This window comes from Piliocolobus tephrosceles, chromosome 17 (genome assembly GCF_002776525.5).
Source record: "Piliocolobus tephrosceles isolate RC106 chromosome 17, ASM277652v3, whole genome shotgun sequence".
Classification (NCBI taxonomy): domain Eukaryota; kingdom Metazoa; phylum Chordata; class Mammalia; order Primates; family Cercopithecidae; genus Piliocolobus; species Piliocolobus tephrosceles.
In genome coordinates, this window is record NC_045450.1 from 32451709 (window position 1) to 32477362 (window position 25654).

The 25654-nt window shown below is 37.1% G+C and overlaps 1 protein-coding gene across 1 annotated transcript in view; it reads left to right on the top strand.

The window, feature by feature from the left end:
- PHKB (phosphorylase kinase regulatory subunit beta) overlaps positions 1-22419 on the top strand; it is a 218480-nt gene extending 196061 nt beyond the window's left edge. Inside the window, exons 26-31 of the mRNA XM_031934443.1 lie at positions 4352-4500; positions 10142-10335; positions 14617-14746; positions 17619-17726; positions 19688-19828; positions 20469-22419. Coding sequence (XP_031790303.1) covers positions 4352-4500; positions 10142-10335; positions 14617-14746; positions 17619-17726; positions 19688-19828; positions 20469-20606 — 860 coding nt within the window. The 3' untranslated portion in view covers positions 20607-22419. The remainder of the gene's footprint in view (positions 1-4351; positions 4501-10141; positions 10336-14616; positions 14747-17618; positions 17727-19687; positions 19829-20468) is intronic.
- Positions 22420-25654: the final 3235 nt, after the last annotated feature.

The following is a 25654-nucleotide window of genomic DNA, read 5'->3' on the forward strand; positions in this document are numbered from 1 at the left end:
AAAAAAAAAAAAAAAAAAAACAAATCTGGCATCTGGCACATCATAGTTACTACATGAACTCAAATACAATATGGATCATAAATTGAAATCATGTATGAGAAGTCATAAAAGCCATAAAGTTTTAGAAATAAACACTAAAGCCTGTTTCTGTGAGATAATGGCAATGGTATACAGAAGCAAAAACATGCAGAAGTACGTAAGACTGAAGAATAAGAACACTGGAGTTAGGCAGACCTGGGTGTAAATCCCAGTTCTTCCACTTACTGACAAAAACAGCCCATGTACACTCTCCAAATCTCAGTTTCTTTGCTGTAAAATGGTGGTTCTCATGCCGACTTCGAAGTTGTTGTAGGGATTAAGTCAGATAATATATGTGAAGAATTTTTATTTTTCTTCTATCATTCATTGCTTAGCATATAATAGATATTCAATAAATAGTATTTGTGGCTACAGTGATGGAGGAAGAGGAAGAAGATGGTGTACTAGAGTGATCTTTCGAGTGCAGTGATCACATGTTATTTAAACTTGTCTCCTCTTAGATCATTACTAGAAACACTGCTAAGAGATGTACGATTGTAAGGCAACCTGTCCTATACTCTGATATGATTAACTACACCATTCCATTAATAACTCCATGGAGAAAAGTGCTACATCCTGATATCTTCTGTATATAGGACTGGACTTTCATAAAAACAAGGCCCTGTTTAACTTGGTCATTTCCTGAAGGACATGATTTAATTACATCTTCTTTTATACTTAATTCCAATATCATGTGGCACAAAATCAAGTATGTTTATCAAAATTAAGAGCCATTTACTTCTCTAAGAGTACAGAGACATGCTTTCCTTTTGCTTTTCCTAAATCCCACATTACTAGCTCAAAGCAAACCACCTGACTCTGCTTATATACCATATGTTAAACAATCCAATGTTTATTGAGCATCTCTGATGAACGAAACTATAAGACAGACAGGAAGTAATACAAGATCTAGTTCCTATCCTTAGCAGAAGTAAATTTCTTAAATAAATCACTCCTTAATAAAAAAAAAAAAATACCAGATTGTTCCCTAACTGAAATTATCCTAGTGATTAGAACTGATCTTGTAAGATGCACATAAGAGTGAAATATACATCATAAGTCAGGCAGGGACACTATTAATACTCACAATGAGAATATAATGCCACAATCCCAGAATGAGTTTCAGGATGGTGAATAATTAAGGTTTCATAACAAATTTCTTTATGAGTCAGTTGACTTTAAATACTAAGTCACATGCTGCCACTGGACATTTTTACTTTGGGTGACACAGTATAAGGAAAAATTGTATGTCATTTCTCATGGAAAGCACTGAACATGCAGAATAATAGATATCAAAATGGAAAGAACGCTATTTTTAGAATAAATACCCATTCCCATGAATAGAAAGAAGCATCAGGTTAGAGTTGAATTCAAGGAAGGGAATAACATGAGACTTGTAGAGGACCTAAATTAGCTTAAAATGCTGAATAAGCAGTAAAGGAAAAACTACTATAGACTGAAAAACACAGCCATGTAAAATCTTGGGAAACTGTTTGCCTTCACTCTAAGGCTTTGTTTAAACCTCTGCAAGGATGGCTGTCACTTGAAAAGGCTCCCCGAACTAGAACACTTATTACAAAGAATGTGCTTTGGAAGACTTATAACCTATACTTCTCAGTCTGTCTCAGATCAATGCCTGAGTCTGTGACAATAGACTCCATCTCCGTGTACAGAGATGGAGAATCACATTTCTTTTCATTTAGAGTTAACTCACATGAAAGAACCATTTCTTTATCCTCATATGGAGTCAAGAGGTTGGATTTGAAAACATCAGGGCAAACAGACTGAACAAATCAGGATATAACTCAAAGTTCTTATAACTGATTCAAAATAGCTCCAAATCTTCGAAAGAAACTATTTTAAGGGATAAGAATGAAGGTCAAATTCTATGCAGGTAATTTACTTTCAATCAAAAGAAAGAAGAGACAAAGAAAGATAAGGAAATTTGACTGAAATATACTGTAGCTGAAATCATGCAAATCACTTAAAAATAATAAGCTAATTTATAAAATAATACTGAAAAATGTAACTTAGAAAGTAGAAATTTCCGAGAGAAAGTAACTGACACCAATTTGATGTATATTTCTCAGATACTTTTGCACACGTACATTACACAGGTATATATGTATGGTATTGTTGTTTTATAAAAAGTGGAACAATACACTGCATCTTTTTTTTACATTTAATTTATCTAGGACATTCATAAATGTCAGTATATAGGAGTTTATCTTGTTCAATGTAATGGTAGCACAGCATTTTATTATATGGCTGAAAACCAATTTATTCCAACTATTTTCTACTAATGAACATCTAGGTTGTTCCCAATGTTTTCACTATTTCAAATAATGCTGAAATGAAGACTGCTGCAAAATATATCTTTATGGTACTTGTGTGAATACTGTAAACTCCTTGGATGAGAACTGATGAATTACGATGTATGCAGATATTGCCAAATAGGCAATGCGTTTTTCACATGTGATTTTGAAGGAAAAATGGGTAATAATGTTTAAAAAAGTACTTCACATTTACATGTAAAACTAGTGGAATGAAAAGGAGCTCAACTTGACATTAAACAGAAAAGGAAAAAAGTTACCCTGGTCGGTGACAGTGGGGCTATCCCTGCTTTGGTGTCTTCGTTGGATGTGGTGATTCTAGGTAAAGAATGTGAAGATGTTTTGCAAGGGCAAAGCTTCACTATTATCACTGTGGTATTTGATAATTTGAGGTCCTCTCCCTATGACATTTGGAGAACAGCTCCATCTGGGGAGTGCTTTTTATACACCACAAATCTCAAAGTGCCATAGGAGGAACCTCCCCCTTCTCCCAACACGCACGTACACTCTCTCTCTCTCTCTCTCTCTTTCTCTCTCTCTCTCTCTGTCTCAGTCACTCTTGTCTTCTGGTCCTAACACACATACTCTCTCTCTGTCTCTCTCTCTCTCTCTCTCTCTGTGTGTGTGTCTCACTCACTCTTGTCTTCTGGTCCTAAGTTTGCAAAGGCCATGTACTCTCACAAGAGAAGTTCACCCTGGAGGAGGGGGCCCTTTCAGCCATGGTTGAGTCCCCTGTAGGCCCAGTGGAATGATCCCAAAGCATCTCTTATGGAAACTCCATCTCAGAATCCTGTTGGGGTTGTATCTTGCAATCTAACATGGTGTCACCTCTGCGTCACCTGGTAGACGCTCATGACACCTGTGGCAAACACCCTGAAATCCCCTCAGACCTATGCCCACAGCACTTTCCCACCACAGTAACAAAGATATGGGAATGCTGTTTCTTCTCTAGGGATATCAGACAATTTCAGGTAACTGTCATCCTGTCTGTGGGGCTTGTGATAGTGCCCCTCTGAAGAGTAAAAAGATACTTTTGTGTCTTCTATGTTTTTATTAGACTTCATCCTTAATAAATTATACTAAGACCTGAGCCCTTTTAAGTGAATGGGCCCCTTGCATATTTGTTTATTAGCAGCAGCAAATACATACTCAGTATGTTTCTTTACAAATTTTACCTTGAATTAGTCCCTGGAAGGTTTTTCGTTTGCTTAAAATTGGTGAGCAAATTATTCATTTATAGAGTCCTTGAATGTCAAATTTCCTATAAATTGTTGAACATGTAACTACTTCTGAGTTAGCCCTTTGTGTATTGTACTGGTTGTGGCACAATTTTAAAAGAAAGATAGGGAGGGGATTTATAGAATATGTTTTTTTTTTCTGCTTTATGGTACAATAAGCACATCAGACTCATTCTTACTTGGCTTTTGGGTATTGTTTCTCTCTTTTAAATGTTAATTATGATTAAAGAGATTGATTGATTGGTCACGTTTGATACCATATTCTTCTTGGAATGCCAGCATTCACTAGGCTGAATGCACATAAGAAATAAGAACATTTGCCTTAATCATGGTACCTCTTACCCAGAATTTCCTTGCACTGTGTATACTTTTATCTCTGGTTTAACTACTCTCTCTCAGTGTTTTTTAAATTTTATTTATTTACATTACCCACTACTTCAATTGCTTTTAAACCAATAGCACCACGTCCCTTTTCTCTTTTTTCCAAGGTTAATCTTGCCAATGCAATTTCTTCAACTTTACTGCTGTCAGGCACTCCAGTGAACAAAATTAACCTGCTCACAGGAATGGTATTCTGGTCTGATAATGATTTGATTTGCTGTCTCATTATTGATTTGTGCTCCAGCTTTCCTGTTGAAATAGATCAAGTTCCTGACAGGCCCATTACTGTAAAGACCTCCAATCAACTGCTTTCTGCTGCAGGTCTGTCAGTCAAGCTTTACTTAGAGATAACCCCAGAGGATATATGTTATCAAGCCTTTTTCATCTCTGCTTTTCATACTGCCAGGACATCCTCTGTAAGCAATTATGATCCAGACATACCTTGTCCTCTGATGTCCGAAACTGTATCTGTGGGTCACACATTCGAAGCTTAGAGAGAGCCATTGTTGTCATAGATAGCAGACTATAACATTGCTTATGCACTAAAGGAAAGAGAAAATAATTATGGCACCAAGTTCATTAGCACGGTTCTGATACTCATTCCGAGGTCTTTGCTTTTGACATTTGATATGAGATAAGGAGATGAGATGATGAAGCTCCCCTACCCCTATTATATTGTGATTGGATCAGTGATAGAGTGAGTCCACATCCTTCAGTCACCAGAGAGCTCAGTTTGCCTCATCAAATTGTACCCCTCTCCATATTAATATGAATCAAGCCAAAAAAGTCCCTTCTTGCAACTTTCCCATCTTCTGTCATTTGGTGTGTCAGCTCTGGCTTCCATAATAAAATGCCATAGATGGGATAGCTTAAACACAGAAATTTATTTTCTCACTATCTGCAGGCTGGAAAGGCCAAGGTCAGCGTCCCTGCCGATTTGGTTTCTGGTAGGGCTTTCCTCCTGGCTTGCAGACAGCTGCCTTCTGTGTCCTCTGTGTCCTCTGTTGGAGAGAGAGAGCTCTCTGGTATATCATCTTATAAGGGTACTAATCCCAGCATAAGGGCCCCAACCTCATGACCTCATCTAAACCTGATTGCTTCCCAAAGACCCCATCTCCAGATACCATCACATTGGAGTTAGGGCTTCAACATATGAATTTGGTGGGGGAGAAAGAATTCAGCCCATAACATGGCTTAGTTAAATGTTTGCACAAAATCATCTAATCATTTGTTTAACAGCAAACTTAGCAGATCCTTGTATTATATTGAAATCTTAAAATGATTATTTTAAAAAATTATTTTTTTTTCCAAGGATCAGTTCTATTCTGTATGGCATTTTTTTTTTCCAGAAAATTTCAGCTGGTCAGGTGCAGTGGCTCATACCTGTAATCCCAGCACTTTGAGGGGCCAAGGTGGGTAAATCACTTGAGCCCAGGAGTTTGAGACCAGTTGGGCAACATGGCAAAACCCCTTCTCTACAAAAAAATTAAAAATTAGCTGGGTGTGGTGGTGCCTGCCTGTAGTCCCAGCTCCTCGGGAGGCTGAGGTGGGAGGATTGCTTAAGCCTATTGGTGGATGTTGCAGTGAGCCAAGATCACACAGCTGCACTCTACCCTGGGCGCCAAGTAAGACCATGTCTCAAAAAAGAAAAAAAGAAAAGCTCAGGTGTTCTGGTTTACCACTGCTATCAGATTTCCATGTACTTTATTTTATATTGTACTCCTTCATTGGGGCATATCGGAAATAAACATGCCAATACACACACTGTATCCTTACTAACCTCCAAACAAGAGTGTTTTTAAAAGGATAAGCTTATTCCCAGAACTGTCTGAAGAATACTAATATTCCTTTTTCCGCTTTTCCAGCAGTCCCAAAGAATTCATTGTCTTCAAGTCAAACTTGGATATATATGAAGGCTGATTTGGTCAGTCGTGTGAATCTACCACTTTCTCATTTGCTTATTGGCAAGTAGAGCACCTCTGGCTCTTAGACAGACTGAATGTATAAGGATCTGGGCCATCCATAACCTTCATTATTTTGACCTTCCACATTTTCTTTCTTTTGTCCTTCCTTCCTTCCTTCCTTCCTTCCTTCCTTCCTTCCTTCCTTCCTTCCTTCCTTCCTTCCTTCCTTCCTTCTTTCCTTCCTTCCTTCCTTCCATCCATGCATCCATCATTTCCTTTCCCCATTTTGTATTTAAATGATTTTGTACTGGCCAGGCACAGTGGCTCATGCCTGTAATCCCAGCACTTTGGGAGGCCGAGGCGGGCGGATCACGAGGTTAGGAGTTCAAGACCAGCCCATCCAACATGGTGAAACCCCGTCTCTACTAAAAATACAAAAAGTAGCTGGGTGTGGTGGTGCATGCCTGTAATCCCAGCTACTCAGGAGACTTAGGCAGGAGAATCACTTTAACCTGGGAGCTGGAGGTTGTGGTGAGCCAGGATCGTGCCATTGCATTCTAGCCTGGGTGACGGGGTGAGACTCCTCAAAAAAAAAAAAAAAAAAAAAAAAAGCTTTTGTACTAAAATGATCAATATCAGATTTTATGGCCCTTGTCATTGGGAATGAGGGATAATTAGCCTGATTTTCCTATGTCCTCCTTTATTAGTAGTCCTACAAATGGATAAAATGTCTTTGATATTCTTAACTGTGTTACTACTTGGTAATTTACTTTCTGTAGATTTCTGACAGCTATTAATAGTTGTATAGTTTATGTCTAAGGCTGTTTTGCCATTTTTATTTGAAGAATTCCAAAGAATAAAAAGATTACTTTGACCAACAATTTTAATGAATAAATGCCTCCCTCCCTCCTTCCCTCCCTCCCTCCCTCCCTCCCTCCCTCCCTTCCTTCCCAGAGCTCGCTCTGTTGCCCAGGCTGGAGTGCAGTGCCATGATCTGGGCTCACTGCAAGCTCCACCTCCTGGGTTCACACCGGTTCACACCATTCTCCTGCCTCAGCCTCCCAAGTAGCTGGGACTACAGGCACCCACCACCACGCCCAGCTAATTTTTTGTATTTGTATTTTTAATGGAGACAGGGTTTCACCATGTTAGCCAGGATGGTCTCGATGTCCTGACCTCGTGATCTGCCCGCCTCGGCCTCCCAGAGTGCTGGGATTACAGGCATGAGCCACCGCACCCAGCCAATAAATGTATTTTAATAATATGACAGATTGTATTTATTTGTGCTTGAATGAATGAACAACCTTCTTTCTTTGATGATTTTTGAGAACAATGCTGTCAATAATTTGCCCACAAAACTGCTGAGATTTTGTAAATAGAAGGAAGTCTAAGGGAAAACATTAAGGTCACCAGCTATCTTTGTGCATGATACTAAGGATTTTAAAAGATAAATGTGATAAACTATGTTTAGTTTTAATAACTCAAGTTAGTGGAAGACTTTATAAAGTAAGCCTTTTAAAAATAAAAATGTTATTTATTTTAGAAGATACCTCCTGAAGTTAATTGACTGTGATACTTGGCTTAAGTAACTCCAAGACTTCAGTTAAAAATTTGCATTACCTTCCTCTAACCTGAGTTTAAGAAGTCACATAACAAGAGTTTACTAACATTTTTATGACTCTTTAACATTTCAGAGCCTTTTTATAGACATTATTTGTTCCTCAAAATAATTTCATAAAGTAAGTTCAATGAGTAATAGTAGTATTCCCATTTGGAAAGTAACCTGCCAATGGGGCACAGTTGGTAAGTGACAGAATTAGTATTTAAGTCTGTCTTTGCTTTTCGTTATGAAGAATTTTAAGTGTATAATGAATTATTTGGTGCATTCCCAAATACTCATTATTTAGTGAATATAAGTAGTGCTTAGCTATTTGTATTTGCTATATTTGCTTTACCTTTTATTTTGCTATAGTATATTATAAAGCAAATCCCAGACATTTAACTTTTACCTGTGAATATTTTAGTGAGTATATATCTCAGAAAAAGGACATTATCTCAATAATCCCAATACCATTATCACAGCCACCAAAATTAGCAGTAATTTTTTTTAATATCACCAGATACTCAATTCTTATTTAAATTTCTCTGGGTTATCCCTGAAATGACTGTTTATAGTTGGTCTGTTTTTGAATCATGACATATAACAAGGCTCATGGTATTAGTGGTTATATCTCTTAAATCACTTCATCTACAGCAGAAACTCCCACTTTCCTTTTCATTCTATTGACTTATTGAGGAGACCAACAGGCAGGTCTTTCAATTTTTAATTCAGTATTCCTTCTGTTATTCTAAGCTACCTCAAATGTAAGTTTTAAATCTAAGTAAATAAATGAATAAAATAAATAAATAAAATAAATAGAAGACAATTCTATGCCTAGTCCATAAAATAAAAATATAAATTTTTAATTTAAAGAAAAGGCCCACCGAGTAGTTTATTGTAACTAAAATGTTGCTGTACTAGCTAATTTCCTAAGCAGCTTAAACATCAAAGCATCCAAAAGAACTATGTTCTTGTTACTTTTATGCTTGTGTAACATTTTCCCTAAATACAGTCAGTAAGAATGAGGACGATATAAAGAAAGCCTAGTCTTTGCCAGTAACATAGGTGTAGTCCAGTTTTTCTTTTCGACTGACTAGAGAAATATAAATGGTAAATCCTAATTCTGTTACATATTCTGTTGTTGTATATAACAGGAAGCTTTCAGGCATTTGTTATTTGTAAATACTTCATCTTTATTGCTCTTACCAATGAACAGCTATTAAATATTCATTACATAGTATCAACAGTAATAGTATTGATTTCTAAAATATTAGTATGTTTCATCCTGGTGTATCTCTCATGCCTTTATAATCCATGTCAGTGTTACCCTAGACTAAACTCCCAACTTCCAGAAATGGCACCAACAAACAATAGGGGAGAAGGTAGGAAGAGCTGAGAGTTGTCTGAGCTCAGGGCAGTAGAGGTTAGAACTGTCATAGAACTTGATACATGTCACCCTGTGGCTTATGGCCTGACCCAGCAGGCCTGGTTGACACCCTCTCTGGCTCAACCAGTAAGGCTTAGCATTTTTTCTTACTGTTCTCTACATCGAGAGACATTAGTCATCCCATGAGGATGCATCACTGTTGTTTTACAAACCAGCAGTGGCAGAAAAAAGAACTTTAATCTTTTGAATACATCTACCCTAACATTTTCATCTCTGTACCTACAATATCCTTGTAGGTTGCCTTTCAAGGAAGTGTATCAAGAGAAAGAGAAGGCATGGGGGAGAAAGGCAGCATGGGTGAATAAAGATGCATTATTTCCAGATGCTCAGTTGCACTGCCTGTGTTTGTTATGCAGTGTTCGCTAAAGGATTTAAGGATGAAGCATAGGAATCTGCTGTGTAAAACTGATTCCCTGGCTTTTCCTAATTGTGTATAAATTTCTCATTCCCTAAGGCACAGTATTATTTCCAGAGTTTTCTTTGGTGTTCATAACTAGTTTATCTGAGTTCTGTCCTCAGAATATAGTAAATGAAAGAAATGAAATTAATCTACAAAAATGCTTTTTAAAATCTCCTCAAAAAATTATTTACACATAAAATAATTAAATATTTTGGTTCTTATGCAACCTATTGGTTAAAGTACATCTTTAATGTACAACTGTAACTAAGTTATAACTAATTGTATCCTTATATTTCAAAGACAGGTACTTGTCTGGCTCCTCTCACCCCAAAGGAATGACTACAAAGTAGAGGAAATTGGTTTTAAAAAAAAGCTTGAGATTTCAGAGAAAGGAACATAATAGCATATCTCAGCCTATTTCTTGAAATGTATTGTTTCTCTCTCTTGCTCTCTTTCCTTTTTTTTTTTTTTTTTTTTTTGCATGTATCTAGTGTTAAGAAAATATAGTGTGGCAGCTGTTTGTGTACAGAATTAACACCACAATGGATGGGTAAAATCTCACTTGCTAAGAACCTAAGTACTTACCTATTTTAATGTTGTACAACCTCACCACCTGTGCAAGGGCAGGCCTCATTTTTAAGAGTCTGATCATGTCACATAATCTTGATGGAAGTAATTGTATCAACGGTTCAGGAAATTCAAATGGCCTCTTCTTCATTCTCCTTTGAATGGGTCAGTGCTGTAAGGGCATTACTGACAGAAGCAGAAGGTGATTTTATTTCAAGAGTTATTGATTCATGCTTCCCTGTTTTATTTCAGGTGGATCATCCATGCCATGGAGTACGAACTTCAGATCCGTGGTGGAGACAAGCCAGCCTTGGACTTGTATCAGCTATCACCTAGTGAAGTTAAACAGCTTCTGCTGGATATTCTGCAGCCTCAACAGAATGGAAGGTAATGAGGGCCCCTTGTTACCTACATGATACTCTGGATTTACAATAACTTCATAATGTTTAGCTTGATATATCTATGAAATTGATAAGACATTAATGAGAAATAAAATGCAACAGAGTATCAGAGGCCACCCCACTAAATAGAAAGTGTAAATAGAAAGACCAATCAAAATGTCTCTCTTCAATTATTATTTTGCATTGATTTTAATTTTATACTTTTTTTCCAATGTAGTGTATAAGCATTTCTTCATTTTTATTATTCTGTGCAAAATGTAATACCTCATACCACTTTCTAAAGTCAATTTCCTTTTCTGAACCTTTGTGGCACTCACCGTCTCCTCCCAGCATTTTGGCAGATAGGATTGGGTTTGGTAACATTATTTAAATACGTTGCCTGTGGCTTTGTCTCCCTAAATAGACTTCAGTGCTAAACCCTTTCCTAGACTTGTGCTAAGCTTACACTAAGAACAAAACAAATACTTGTGGATTGTGTTGACTTGAAGAACTTTTTCATTACAGAAATAGCTTTAATGTAAGTATTTAGGAAAGTATTTATTGAGTACGTTTGTGCCTGGCATTTACCAAATGGTATAGTTATATGCCTAGAAAAATCTGCCTAGGCCTTTTACGAAAGCTGTCTTCCACAAAAGTAGATTTGAATAAATGGAAAGGCATCCTTGTTCTTAAATAGGAACATTCATGTTATAAAGATGTCAGTTGTAAATATAATTCAATTCCAATAACATTTCAACAAGCTCTTTTTATGAGGTTAAGACAAGTTAATACAAAACTTCATATGGAAAAACCAAACATATAAGAATAATCAGAAAAACATGAAAGAACGACTTGCCCTGCTAGACATTAAAACATACTATAAGCCTCTGTAATTAAAACAGTGTGATATTGATACACAACAGACAAAAGAGTTGAACAGAATAGAAAGTCCAGAAACAGACCCCCAAGTATATATGGAAATTTAATGTGTGACAGAGGCCAAGGATGGACTTTTTAAATAGTCATGAGACAACTGGATAGCCATTTGCAAAAAGATAAAATCACACCTGTAGTTTATACCACACATAAGAATACACTCCAAATAGATTAGAAATCTAAATGTAAAAAATGAAATAATACAAAACAAGAAGACATGATGAAATTCCTTTTTACCCTTAGTATGGGAAAGACCTTCTAATAATGGCTCAACCCAAGGACAACAAAAGAAAAAGTTACTAAGACTATGTGAAAATTAAAAACAGCACTTGGTTTGGCAAAAAGTAGACAACCAATGGCAAAAGACAACTGAGAAACTGGAACAAAACATATGCCAAAAGAGCTTATAACCAAGAATTCTTAAAAATTGAGGGAAAGACAACCAGAATCCCAGTGGAAAATGGGAAGAAACATTCTTACATACCCATGAGTCTATGCTGATATAAACAGACAAATGGGAGTGAAGAGACCCTTTCTTATAATGGAATTCCAATTATAAGTGTAGATAGGATGACAGAAATAGACAAATACAACAGTTATTGTTGCTGGCAAAAACCATCATTGCATGAAAGTATGATGAAAAATGGAGAGTTTCATCATTCCAATGTGTTTCCACTCAAGATACTTACTAATTGTAAAGGAGAAAATAGTGACTTTACAGTGGAGAAACCCAGCTGACTCTACCTTAACCAAAAGATTAAGGTGAACATCGCCAGTAATAAGACACATGAACATCATATAACCCCTGATATGATGCATTGAAAGGGCTATGATGGGCTGGGCGTGGTGGCTTAAGCTTGTGATCCTAGCATTTTGGGAGGCTGGGGCAGGAGGGTCCTTTGAGCCCACAAGTTTGAGACTAGCCTGGGCAATATTCCAAGATCCCATCTCTATAAAAATAAGTAAATAAATAAGAAATGTGCACAACATCACTTCTAGATACTCTTGCCAAAAATGCATGTCAGTCCATTCATCAGGAAACATCAGACCAACCCAAACTGAGGTACATCTTACAAAATAACTGACATTTCTAAAGTGTCAAAGTTATGAAAGAATAAAGGACAACCAAGAAACTGCTAGAGGAGCCTCAGGAAACATGGAAACTAAACACCAATCCTGGATTGGATTCTGGACCAAAACAAGAATATTAGTGGTAAAATTGACAAAATTTGAATTAGATCCATAGATTAATTAATAGTATTATATCATTGTTTACTTCCTAGTTTTATACTATGGTTATGTAAGATAATAAGAGTAGGGGAAGGCCAGGCACGATGGCTCACGCCTGTTATCCCAAGAATTTGGGAGGCTGAGGCAGGCAGATTGCTTGAGCCCAGGAATTTGAGACCAGCTTGGGCAACGTGGCAAGACCCCATCTCTACAAGAAGCACAAAAATTAGCTAGGTGTGGCGGCATGCGCCTGTAGTTCCAGCTACTCAGGAGGCTGACGTGGGAGGATCACCTGAAACCAGTAAGTTGAGGCTGCAGAGAGTCGAGATCACACCACTGCACTCCAGCCTCAGTGATAGAGACCCTGTCTCAAAAAAAAAAAAAAAAAAAAAAAAAAAAAAGAAGGGAAGTTAAGAGTATACAGGAACTTTATGGTTTATATTCATGACTTTTCTGGAAGTCTGAAATTTTTCAAAATGAAAAGAAAAAATGAAAGGATCTTTCAAAATAATTTTCTACCTCCATTGTGAGTATTCTCACATTTCTACTTTTTCTGTTGTCCTACTAAGTATCTCCTTTTTAAAATATTAATCATAACTTCATATAACTCCAAAAACATATCTTTTAATTGCCAAACAAAGGGAACGAGGGGAAAATAAAATGCAGGCAGTGGGGTATCCAGTTATCTAAAGTAAAACATTACCAAGGAACCCTTTGAGCTTTGTCACTTTGGTGAAACACTAAAACCAGCAATACCAGGCTGTACCTATTAAAAGAGATTTTATGTATCCAAAAATGGATCCCCGTCTTACCTATGTAGGGATAAATTTTCCTCTTTTTCCAGAGCAAAAATGTTTTTTTCTGTTTACTGTATCCTGCATAGCTATTGTCGTACCTAGAAATAGTGTTGGTCATGACATATTTCCCTTGTAATTGAGTATACATTTCACTCTGCTGTCTTTTAAAATACTAAGTGTAAAAAAACGTGTATCTGGGCTGTGTGCAGTGGTTCATGCCTATAATCCTAGCACTTTGGGAGGCCAAGGCAGGAGGATTACTTGAGGCCAGAAGCTCAAGACCATCCTGAATAACATAGCCAGACCCTGTCTCAACAAAAAAATTTAAAAAGTAACCAGGCATGGTAGTGCATGCCTGTAATCTTAGCCACTGGAAAGGCTGAGGTGAGGGGATCGCTTGAGCCCAGGAGTTAGAGTTTGCAGCGAGCTATGATTGAGCCATTGCACTCCAGCCTGGGTGACACAGCAAGACCTTGTCTTGTAAGTAAGTAAGTAAGTAAGTAAGTAAGTAAATAAATAAATAAATAAATAAATAAATAAATAAATAAATAAATGTATCTGTCCTTCAGCTTTTGCAAGAATATGTTACTTTGTCACTGTGTGTTCTTTTCAAATTATTCAAATTCTTCATTTTTAGCAGTTTGTGCATGATGTATTACATCTTTAAGATTTAATGCTTAAATGCTTAATCCATGAAAATAAAAGTTCTAAAATTTTGGTGTATCACTACATTCTGTTATTATAATGTAAGATTTTATATCTTTTTTCAGCAAGAGAACTTTAGCTATGTTTAAATGGCAAACTTCTATAAAGTTTAAAATAAGGTAATTTTATTCTATATAAAATGCTTTTTTGAACATCACTTATTCATTCACTTTTTAATTGTTTACGAAGCACCTTTCTGGGAGAGGTGTATAGGAGTGATCAAATTATATGATTTCCATGCCTTCATGGAGCTTACATTTTATTATATGTGAAAACAACATAAAGTTATTATGAAATTCACAGCTGCTGCATTTTTAAAGGGAGCTGCTTTGTATATTTGAAAATCATTTGAGCATGTACTGAGCAATTCATAGCTTACTTAGAGAATAACATTCTGTCTACTAAATTTTTTAGAATCTTAGAGACTTCCTCCTGTCCTGCCAGCCCTGTTTTCATTATGAAATATTTACTAGCCTCTGTAACACATGGAGATATGCATCATTGATGGGCTTTGGCTTTTATTGCTTACCCTATCGGAACAATTAGTTCATATTGAAAGCCCTGCTTTCTACCAGAACAGGCTTGTTCTTCAACTCTAAGACATTTGCCTTTTGTTACAGATGTTGGCTGAACAGGCGTCAGATCGATGGGTCTTTGAATAGAACTCCCACCGGGTTCTATGACCGAGTGTGGCAGATCCTGGAGCGCACGCCCAATGGCATCATTGTCGCTGGGAAGCATTTGCCTCAGGTAAAGCCCCACCATGTTCACGTAAAGAAAGGGGATTTCGCAAAGGATAGTGAATCCTTTCCTCCTGCCCTGCAAATAACTTTTCTCCTTTTCAGCATTCTAAGAGTTTTTTCAAAGAAGGGATGAAATACTAGAAAAGAAGTCTAATCAATTGGATTGAAAATTGTTTTCCCCAATCTGAGTTACTTTTATTTTTCAAATTTAGTGTCCCTGTAGGCAGAAAAGGCTCACTTTACCAAATGGATGTATTGCTGAAAGTTGTATTTGATAAAAAAAAGTTATTGGTATTGTCATATTTTAGATATTTTGAGGATATTCCCTTTTAAAAAACCACGTGGCCAAACCTCTTGCTGAGCAAGCTGTCCTTCCTTTGTTTACTTACCAGCTTAGAGTTTCCTATATTGGCTTTACTTCAAGCATGGGTATCCCTTCACTACCCCAAGTGGTGGTGGGTCAGTGCTGGGGGGCCTCACAAACAGTAAAGCATGCATTGGAAAGACAGAACCAGAGCAGACCTAAGAAACAGTGGGGCCTAGTAGTGTTGTGGATGAGGAAATCACCACTTAGGAATTGTGTTGAATGTGAAAAATGCAGTAACTTTTTAGGTCATTGGACAGATAATCACTTATTTTATTCCAAATATACCTTACCTGTGGTCCAAGTGAGTTAGTGCCCTCTCCTTCTGATGGTTTCCCATGTGATATACACTGGCCTGCTTCTTTGATATGATTATTTAATCCTGGCATCTAAGTCATTGTACTTATACACAAAAGAGAAGGATTAGCCTTTTGGAAATAGAGTACTGTAATTGTTTTTAGTGTTGAAATCTCAACCAAATAAATTTTGATGTAGCTCTTTATACAAATAAAGTATTCTCAAAGGCACAGACCCACACTCATTTTGCTTGTGTCTACCTAAGAGTGTCTCTGGAAGGACCCATAGGAAATTGGTAGTATTCTTTTCTTAGTCTTTGGTAAAAGGAACTGCGTGACTGGGAGGACCATGTGGGCTCTTCCCTGGAACCCTTTTAAACCTTTCAAAGTTTGAATGCTGTGAATATATTACTTTTTCAAAAAAATGCGTAAAAATTTTAAAAAAGTATTCTTTATACTGTTCACAGACTGCAGGTAGTTTCATTTGACTGTCAGTGCAGGGCCCAACCCTCTCCTGGGTGCCCTATGATTACTGTTCAGGAGCAGCACCATCTCTTGAGAGCAGAGAGCAGCGCCTCGTTGCTGGAGTTCGAACCCTCTGGCAAGGCCTTCTCTCTGCCTATCTGGGCAGTGCATGCTCACAATCACTTCTTAGCTTCTTTCTCAGCCCCCACTAATACTTACCAGATTTTCATTTAATTATCTGGCAGCCTGGGCCACTTAACATGTAGTATCCTTGTTTTGCTAATATCCTCTCTTTGCTAAAAATAACAATAATGACAATAAATATATGTTAAGTATTTTTATGCACCAAGCACTTTTCTAAGTGCTCATTTAATCCATTAGACAATCTTTTGAGGCAGATGCTTTGTTATTAGTATTCCAGTTTGACAGAAGAGGATACTGAAACACAGCTAAATGATTTTCTTAAGGTCACACATATAGTAAGTAGCTGCCCCAGGGCGTGACCCCTGGCAGTGTAGCTGCTGAGCCTTTTCTCTTCTGTGCTACACTACTTACCCTAAGTCCTTTCAGAAGAGTAGGAAATAAGGCAAGCTTGGTATCTCTTCTCTAGTTGCACAGTAGCTAGGTTGACTTTTTAAATGAGATCTATTAAGAAGAAATTAATGTGAAACCAAGAAAGGGTCTTCCTTTCCTTCTGTAACCCCATTAAGCCCATTGCTAGAGATCTAGCCAGTTATAACTATATTTAGCAATGGGATTTTGTTTTCCCCAAATTAGGTACTACCTGTAAACATTAATAATACATTGGATTATATTGACTATGAAATACAATAGTTAGTTGTATTGAATATCTGTTGAATATAGGACTAAAGCATTATTATACCAGGCTGAACAATTTTGCTGTCACTTGATTGAAAGAGAACATTGGGTCCCATTTTGAGTGGTAAGTAGATAAACATGGTTCTGAACCTGATTGAGTTCACTGTAAATTATCATTGAGGTGAAAACAAGTATGTCTCATCATCTCTGCCTCTCTGGTAATGATCTAGTGACCTCATCTGCTTTCCACCATACAAGCCTAATGTTCAGAGCCTTCCCTTCCATCCTCTGAGGAATATTCCCCATGCCCAGATTTGGATTTGAATTTTAGTTTATTTTCTGCTTTCATTTGGATTGTTAAAAATGAATGGAAAACTACACAATGTTCTTGTTTTAAATGAAAGATAAAGGGCAGAGTAGAGGAAACTCTTTTAGCTTCGCTTTTTTCCTGTTTCCTTCCCAGTTCTGCACATGATATTGTTTTTGCTTGTTTATATGCATTTTTACGCTGCCAGCTCAGAAAGGAACTACCACAGAAATGATGTAAATTCAATAGCAGGTGACTTCCGTGCGGGAGCCTGACAGCAAGCATAACTTCTCGTGTAAATTCTGAAAGCAATATGTACACTATTTGTTGTCTCAGTGTTTGGCTATTCCTTTTGTGTATTGAAGTGGTCTTCTAATATAGTCCTTTTTCTCAAAAACATTAATACAGTGAAGGTAACTACTAAAAATGGAAGGTTTATCTCATCACAGTAGTCAGCTGGTTGGCTTTAGTAGTTTGACATATATAAAATCCAGTTGTGTAGCTGAAAATGCTCCCCAAGGTTTTATAAAACCTGAAAACTATTAATGATTAGAAAATGAAAGTCTTCTGTTAAATGAGAACCAAAGCATAACAGTTCAGCATGTTAATGTGGAGTTATTTTTTTCAGCAACCAACCCTGTCAGATATGACCATGTATGAGATGAATTTCTCTCTCCTTGTTGAAGACATGTTGGGAAATATTGACCAGCCACAGTACAGACAGATCGTTGTAGAGGTGAGTAGTAAGAAATGAAGATTGCTGAAGAAATGCCTTCTCTCTGCTCCCTGAAAACTAGTATAAGGGAAACTGCCTATGAGACCCAGAATCCTATTCTTTCCAGAACGCTGATGTCTCCTATGAGACGCAGAACCCTATTCTTTCCGGAACCCTGATCTCTCCTAGCCCAGTCCTCAAGAAGATGGCCACCCCTGACCCAGGGCAAGGCACACGAGCAATTCAGACACCTCAGGCTCTTCCAGGAAGGGAGAACTGACCCCTGTTTTTCAGCCACACACTCACCCCTCAGCATCAAGTGTATCAGCAACATCATAAAAGTACAGGAAGTGACCTTTTTCTATCCACTTTGTTTTCTTTTTTTTTTTTCTATTCACAGAAATAATGCACAACTATTGTAGAAAGTTTCAGCAGTTTAGAAAATTATAGAAAATAACATAAAAGTTTACCCCACACTCACTAGCAAGATATTATTGCTGTTAATATTTTGAGGGACATCTTTCTAGACATCTCTATATGAAGAGAAGACATGTCATTGCATGCTGTATCTCTGCCTGTATAAAGTTACATGTAAAATTAACAGAACACATGTGCCCTTTTGTCATGTTAAACATCACCCCAAATACATAGAGAAGCCACCAGTTGATGGGTTAATATTTAGCTCATCCGCAGTTTGTCTCTTTCCCCAGGAATGTATCCCTCCGACTTTTGTGTTTCTCAAGGATAGATAATATGTCTTATTGCTACAGAAGCTCTGTGTGACCGCCAACCTGGACATGGCACCTCCTAAAATCTAGCATGTCTGGAGCTGCAGTCAGAGCTGAGTAGATTCAGCCTCCTCTTTGATGTCCCAGGATGTGGAACAGTATCAGCCAATCATTTTCACAGCATGAGGCAGAATGGATTGGGAAAGGATGGGGTTATGAGACAGGTGAATGCTTTCCACGTCTGGTACCCAGCATCTGGGACATACAGTGGACATAGAGATCCTTCTTGTTGACCACAGTGAGGTCATTCCCTCTGCAGAAGACATTTTCCTTTAGACCTACAGCAAAACTTTGTATTCTCATGGCTAAAGCCCTGCCCTAAGGTTTCCCTGGATTTTACTGTGTTTCCTTTGGTTCTTTCAGTTTCTGTTTTGGAAGCAGCTAGATAAAATACAGTCAGTAAGAATCCCAAATTGGGAATTATGAGGCGTGTTTCCTGTTCAGTGTACAAATTAGGAGCCATAAACATCATCAGAGAGCCTTTACCAATTATTGCATAGGCAGATACTATTTTTGTTTATAGGAATTTGGCATCTAAAATGAACATTACCACTTAGGATGGGTGTACGTGATGGCCAAGCGATAGGGTGATTCATTAAACTAAGATAGTTTATACAGACGAAATAGAACTCTTGTCACAGGGGTCACAGTTAAATGTATTTTTTTAAAACATGGCCATCCCTTGAGAAACTACTGTGGCATCACAGACTTATACTCACTTGGCCCTGGGCTCCAGGTCATTTGATCCTGAACCTAGGTCCAGAGTCTCCATTGAACACACCTGGCTTCTCTGGCTTTGGTCTCTGACCCTTCTCTCTACAGACAATGTTTTGGTGTCTTGCCAACAAGGATTGACACCCAAAGGCCCAGAAAGAGTTCAGACACTTTGGGTGAATAGGGTATCATGTATTATGTACATGATGGGTTAGGAAAGTCATTTTTCTAAGTTAATGGTTTTATTTAACTGACTAAAAAACATATCTAGGGATACACACAATGAAAAATAAAAGGTGCACTTTTCAAACAGAACTTATGCGGATAACTTGCAAAATTAGGAAGCTTCCTTCCATAGGTGATCCTTGAGCCTCTCATCATACAGAACATCCTTTGGATGACCCATCCTTCTGATGAAAGAGTGAAAACATGTCACTGTTATGGTTCATATAATTGGCTTTCAGTGTCTGTCTCTCCTAGTTACTTATGGTTGTATCCATTGTACTGGAAAGAAACCCTGAGCTAGAATTTCAAGACAAAGTAGATCTAGACAGACTGGTCAAAGAAGCATTTAATGAATTTCAAAAAGATCAGAGTCAGCTAAAGGAAATTGAAAAACAAGTAAGTAAACAGCGTTTTTTGTTGTTGTTGTTGTTTGTAGAATTTTTTCATTGTCTCAATTCTTTAAAATATCCCTAATGTATTTTCATTTACTTTATAAAACAGATTCACAGGTGCAAAATAGGATACTTGAGGGGCAGTCTGCCTTTTTTGAGGAATTAATGTTACTTTTTAGTTAATTACTAGTCAATTCAGTTGTGAAGTTCTGACAAAAAAGAAATCTAGAAAGAGATAAATTTCCTTTATATGGTTAGCGTAAAAAAGTTTTATCAGAGAGGAAGCATAGACTCCAGAAGCCTATAAAATTAAATTCTGGGGACAATAAGAATGCAGTGACAGGCTACGTTGCTGCTGTGTACTGCCTAATATAGGCCCTTCCAGGTTCTCTGTTTAATATTTTATGTTCAACTGTAAAGAGGTTCTCTAAGTAAATAAAAATTATCAACGAGGGAGAGAATACTGAAAATGCCTTTGTTTTGCATGCACCTCAGGAAAATGAAAGAAAAGCTCAGGAATCTCATATTTTCCATAGGGAAATCTTTATGTGAATTTATTTTTCCCCCTAAGATGACACTGATTTTACCTGTCAACTCTTTACAAACAGAAGATCAAATGCCTTGCTTACTGTTTTCCTTTGTAGGATGACATGACTTCCTTTTACAACACTCCTCCCCTGGGAAAAAGAGGAACATGCAGCTATTTGACAAAGGCGGTGATGAATCTGCTGCTGGAAGGAGAAGTCAAGCCAAACAATGATGATCCGTGTCTCATTAGCTAGTGGGGAAGGTGTAGGAAGCTCTGTTGAGACACATGTTCTGAAGTATGTTGTGTTTCGTGTTCAAGCTTAATCAAGGCAGCCATTAATGTACAAACTGAGCATGCTGGGGAGGTGATTGCCACATCCTTGGCAGCTTTGTGGACCTCTTGCATATCATAGCCAATTTAATGGTAATGGTAAATGCTTTTAATCAAATATGAAAAAGTTCTCATGATTATGCCAGCTACAATAGTAATCCTCACTGAGTGATAAAAATAGTTTATGAATTGAAAATTTGCCACTACATGTTTTATGATCAAGTAGTTCATCAAAATGAATCTTTGCTCTTTGGACTGAATTATTGCCATACTGCCATTAAAATAAATTTGCTAACTAGTAATGCATACTGGAAATCAAAAGATATTGAAAGAATGGTGAACTTCTCTTAGTGGTATTGTCATGCTAAAAGATGTTAATATACATCATAACAGCAAAGTCAGCCAGCTGATATTTTGGTTCTCAAAAACTGCATTATTAATAATATTTTAGTATACAGAGATATTCTACAATTTTTACATTGTAAAGATGACTATGGTTTTGTATTTGCTAAATATAGGGGTTGGACTAAAATATAATAAATCTATACCTTATCAAACATTTTCTTTGAGCTCCTGCTAAAAATAGGACATGTCTATGATTGTTCAGAAATATGTTAAATTTAGGCTCAGCACGGTAGCTCACACCTGAAATCCCAGCACTTTGGGAGGCTGAGGCAGGTGGATCACTTGAGGTCAGGAGTTCGAGACCAGCCTGGCCAACATGGTGAAAACGCTGTCTCTACTAAAAATACAAAAATTAGCCAGGCATGGTGGTGCACGCCTTTAAACCCAGCTACTGAGGGGGCTGAGGCATGAGAATTGCTTGAACCAGGAGATGGAGGTTGCAGTGAACTGAAATCATGCCACTGCACACCAGTCTGGGTGACAGAGCAAGACTAAATCTCAAAAAAAGAAAAAGAAAAAGAAATATGTTAAATTTAAGGACTGTTAACCTACTTTGTACTAGTAAAAACAACATTAAGAGTCATTAAATTTTATTTCTGAATTAATGAACGTATCTGGACACATTCTTTGTTCCTAGGTTCACAAGATTGAGCTTAAAGCTCCTGAGTGTTTTCATTTAATTGATTTAGAGGTAAAATAGAAGAGAATCTATGGTACCTACCATTATACACATTTAGTTGCCGAGTTTACTTAAACTTTAATAAAAGTAGAAAGTAGATTAAACATTTAAATTTTATTTATTTCTTTCCTAAATAGAAAAAAGAAAAAGGTACATGAGTTTGAGCCCTTGCCCCAAACAAAGTTGTTTTTCTGATCAGTCTTAACTGGTGTTTCACCTGAGAAGATAGATTTGCCACATAACAAAATGCAGCTTATTTGTAGAGTTTTGAAAGGATGTAAGAAAGAATGAGTGGCTTCAGTATCAAGTCAATTGATATCAAATGAATGGATGCGTGAGCACATGGAAAAATCTGCTGTCAGTCACATTTCTCACAACATTGCAGTATAGTGCTGAGATTTTGCATAAGAAATTGTATGGATGTTAGTTGGCAAAATTGAGATGAATGAGACACAGTTGGACCCTAACGAACTAAGGAGGGGGATATGAAAAAGAATAGAATTAAACTACCTGACTCAATGTGTTAAGGGAGTTTATGAAAAGATACTCATGAAGGGTGAAGCTAATTTGTAAAACTTACACCTGAAAAAAAACGTAAGCATGAAGCCCATGGAGAGGGAATTGAGAACTGACACTTCATAACTGAGTAAACTGGAAATTAAAGAAAGGAAAGACTTAAAATTTTTGTTTGCCAAAATTTGTAGGAAAGTAAACTGTGTTGTAGTTTTAAGAATCTTTTTAAAAAATCTGATTAGCTGAGCAAAGTTACCAGAAAACTGTTATCCTAGTTGAAATCAAACATTATTTGCAAATGTGTTTTCTGAGTGATAGCTTCCTGCTTAAATGTTACATATGCAAAATTCTGAAGTTTTCCTGTGCTACTACTGAAAGCATTCAGAATCTGTGACATGTATTGACTTTGTGCTTTGATATTCAAAATTTATTGTTCTGAAAGTTATATTTAGAATCAGTAAATCTTGATGTTCACCCTTACAAAAGCCAATGCCTGTTTTCTAATTAGAAAAGCAAAAAATAGTAAGAATTACTATTTTTTAGTAAGAATTAGAACACAGAACTCATATGAAATTTAGAAGTTTCATTTGGTCTACAGAGCCCAAATGCTTTAACAACTGCACTAGAGACTGACAGAAAATATTAGCACATTTATTTAGGCATGACAAGATTTAAATCTGATTTAAAGCCTCCTCTATCACAATGGCACATTCACTGCATAAGTTTATTGTACAAGCAACGTCTGTTGGAAACTCTTGACTGAATATCAAATTCAACTACATTTTCAGAGCATCATTTTAAGAAACAGGGTGTTTTCCAGATTTTCTGCCATGTTATTTAAGCCTGAAAACATCGTATTTCAATTTTTAAAAATCAAAATGGGGAAACAACCAATAACAAAAACCACATGATTATCTCAATAGACACAGAAAAGGCCTTCGATAAAATTCAACACCTCTTCATGCTAAAAACTCTAGATAAACTACGTATTGATAGAATATATTCAAAAAAGTAAGAGCCATTTATGACAAACCCACAGCCAATATCATACTGAATGGGCAAAAGCTGGAAGCATTCCCATTGAAAACTGGCACTAGAAAAGGATACCGCCTCTCACCACTCCTGTTCAACATAATGGAAGTTCTAGCCAGGGCAATCAGGCAAGAGAAAGAAATAAAGGCTATTCAGATAGGAGGAGAGGAAGTCAGACTGTGTCTGTTTGCAGATGACATGAGCCTATATCTAGAAAACCTCATCGTCATCTCAGCCTAAAAGCTTCTTAAGCTGATAAGCAATTTCAACAAAGTCTCAGGATACAAAATCACTGTGCAAAAATCACAAGCATTCCTATATGCCAACAATAGACAAGTAGAGGGCCAAATCATGAATGAAGTCCCATTCACAATTGCTAAGAAGAGAATAAAATACCTAGGAATACAGCTCACAAGGGGGAGTGAAGGACCTCTTCAAGGAGAACTACAAACCACTGCTCAAGGAAATAAGAGAGGACACAAACAAATGGAAAAACATTCCATGCTCATGGATAGGAAGAATCAATAATGTGAAAATGGCCATAATGCCCAAAGTAATTTATAGATTCAATGCTATTCCCATTAAACTATCATTGACATTCTCCATAAAATCAGAAAAAATGTACTTTAAAATTCATATGGAACCAAAAAAGAGCACATATAGCCAAGACAATCCTAAGCAAAAAGAACAAAACTGGAGGCATCACACTACCTGACTTCAAACTATACTACAAGGCTACAGTAAGCAAAACAGTATGGTCCTGGTACACATAGACCAATGGAACAGAGTAGAGGTCTCAGAAATAAGACTGCACATCTACAACCATCTGATCTTCAATAAATCTGACAAAAACAAGCAATGGGGAAATGATTCCCTGTTTAATAAATGGTGCTGGGGAAACTGGCTAGCCATATGCAGAAAATTGAAATTGTACCTCTTCATTTAAATCAAGATGGATTAAAGACTTAAATGTAAAACCCAAAACTATAACAATTCTAGAAGAAAATCTAGGCAGTGCCATACAGGACATAAGCATGGGCAAAGATTTCATGATGAAAACATGAGAAGCAATTGCAGCAAAAGCAGAAAGTGACAAATGGGATCTCATTAAACTAAAGAGCTGCTGCACAGCAAAAGAAACGATCATCTCACACCAGTCAGAATGACGATTATTAAAAAGTCGAGAAAAAACAGATGCTGGCGAGATTATCAAGAAAAGGGAACCCTTATACACTGTTGGTGGGAGTGTAAATTAGTTCAGCCATTGTGGAAGACAATGTGATTCCTCAAAGACCTAGAACCAGAAATACCATTTGACCCAGCAATCCCATTACTGGGTATATACCCAAAGAAATATAAATCATTCCATTATAAAGATACATGTACACCTATATTCATTGCAGTGCTATTCGCAATAGCAAAGACATGGAATCAACCAAATGCCCATCAACGATAAGACTGGATAAAGAAAATGTGGTACATATACACTATGGAATACTGTGCAGCCATAAAAAGGAACAAGATCATGTCCTTTGCAGGGACATGGATGGAGCTGGAAGCCATCATCCTCAGCAAACTAACACAGGAACAGAAAACCAAATACTGCATGTTCTCACTTATAAGTAGGAGCTAAACAATGAGAACACATGGACACAGGGAGGGGAACATCACATACTGGGGCCTATCGGGGGTGGGGAGGAGGGAGAGTGTCAGGATAAATAGCTAAGGCATGTGGTGCTTAATACCTGGGTGATGGGTTGATAGGTGCAGCAAATCACCATGGCACACGTTTACCTATGTAACAAGCCTGCAGTTCCTGCACCTGTATCCCAGAATTTAAATTATTTTAAAAATCGGAATGTAGGATCAGCTTGATGTCATCTTCAATATGTTATAAGCTTGTGGTGCCTTAATCACGCCAAATAACATTTATTGAACAGCTGAATACATTTAGCTTTTCACCAAAACTCTTAAACAGTAAATTCAGGGCCAGGTGTGCTGGCTCACATCTGTAGTTCCAGCCACTCAGGAGGCTGAGGCAGGAGAATTGCTTTAGTCCAGGAGTTGGAGGCTGTAGTGAGCTAGGGTCACACCATTGCACTCTAACCTTGGTGAAAGAGCAAGACTCTTGTCTCTTAAAAAAAAAAAAAAAAAAAAAAAGTGATTCAGATACTTTAAGCCTTTGTGAGCATGTATATTAAATAGATGGCATATGAAAGTGCATATTCACACTTCACAATGTGGAAACAGTTATAGCAGCACAGAAAGACCACATTTAAATCAAGAACAGGTTGGAAGTAGCATGTAGCAGTATGCAGCCATATAATAGAAGTCCCTCATCT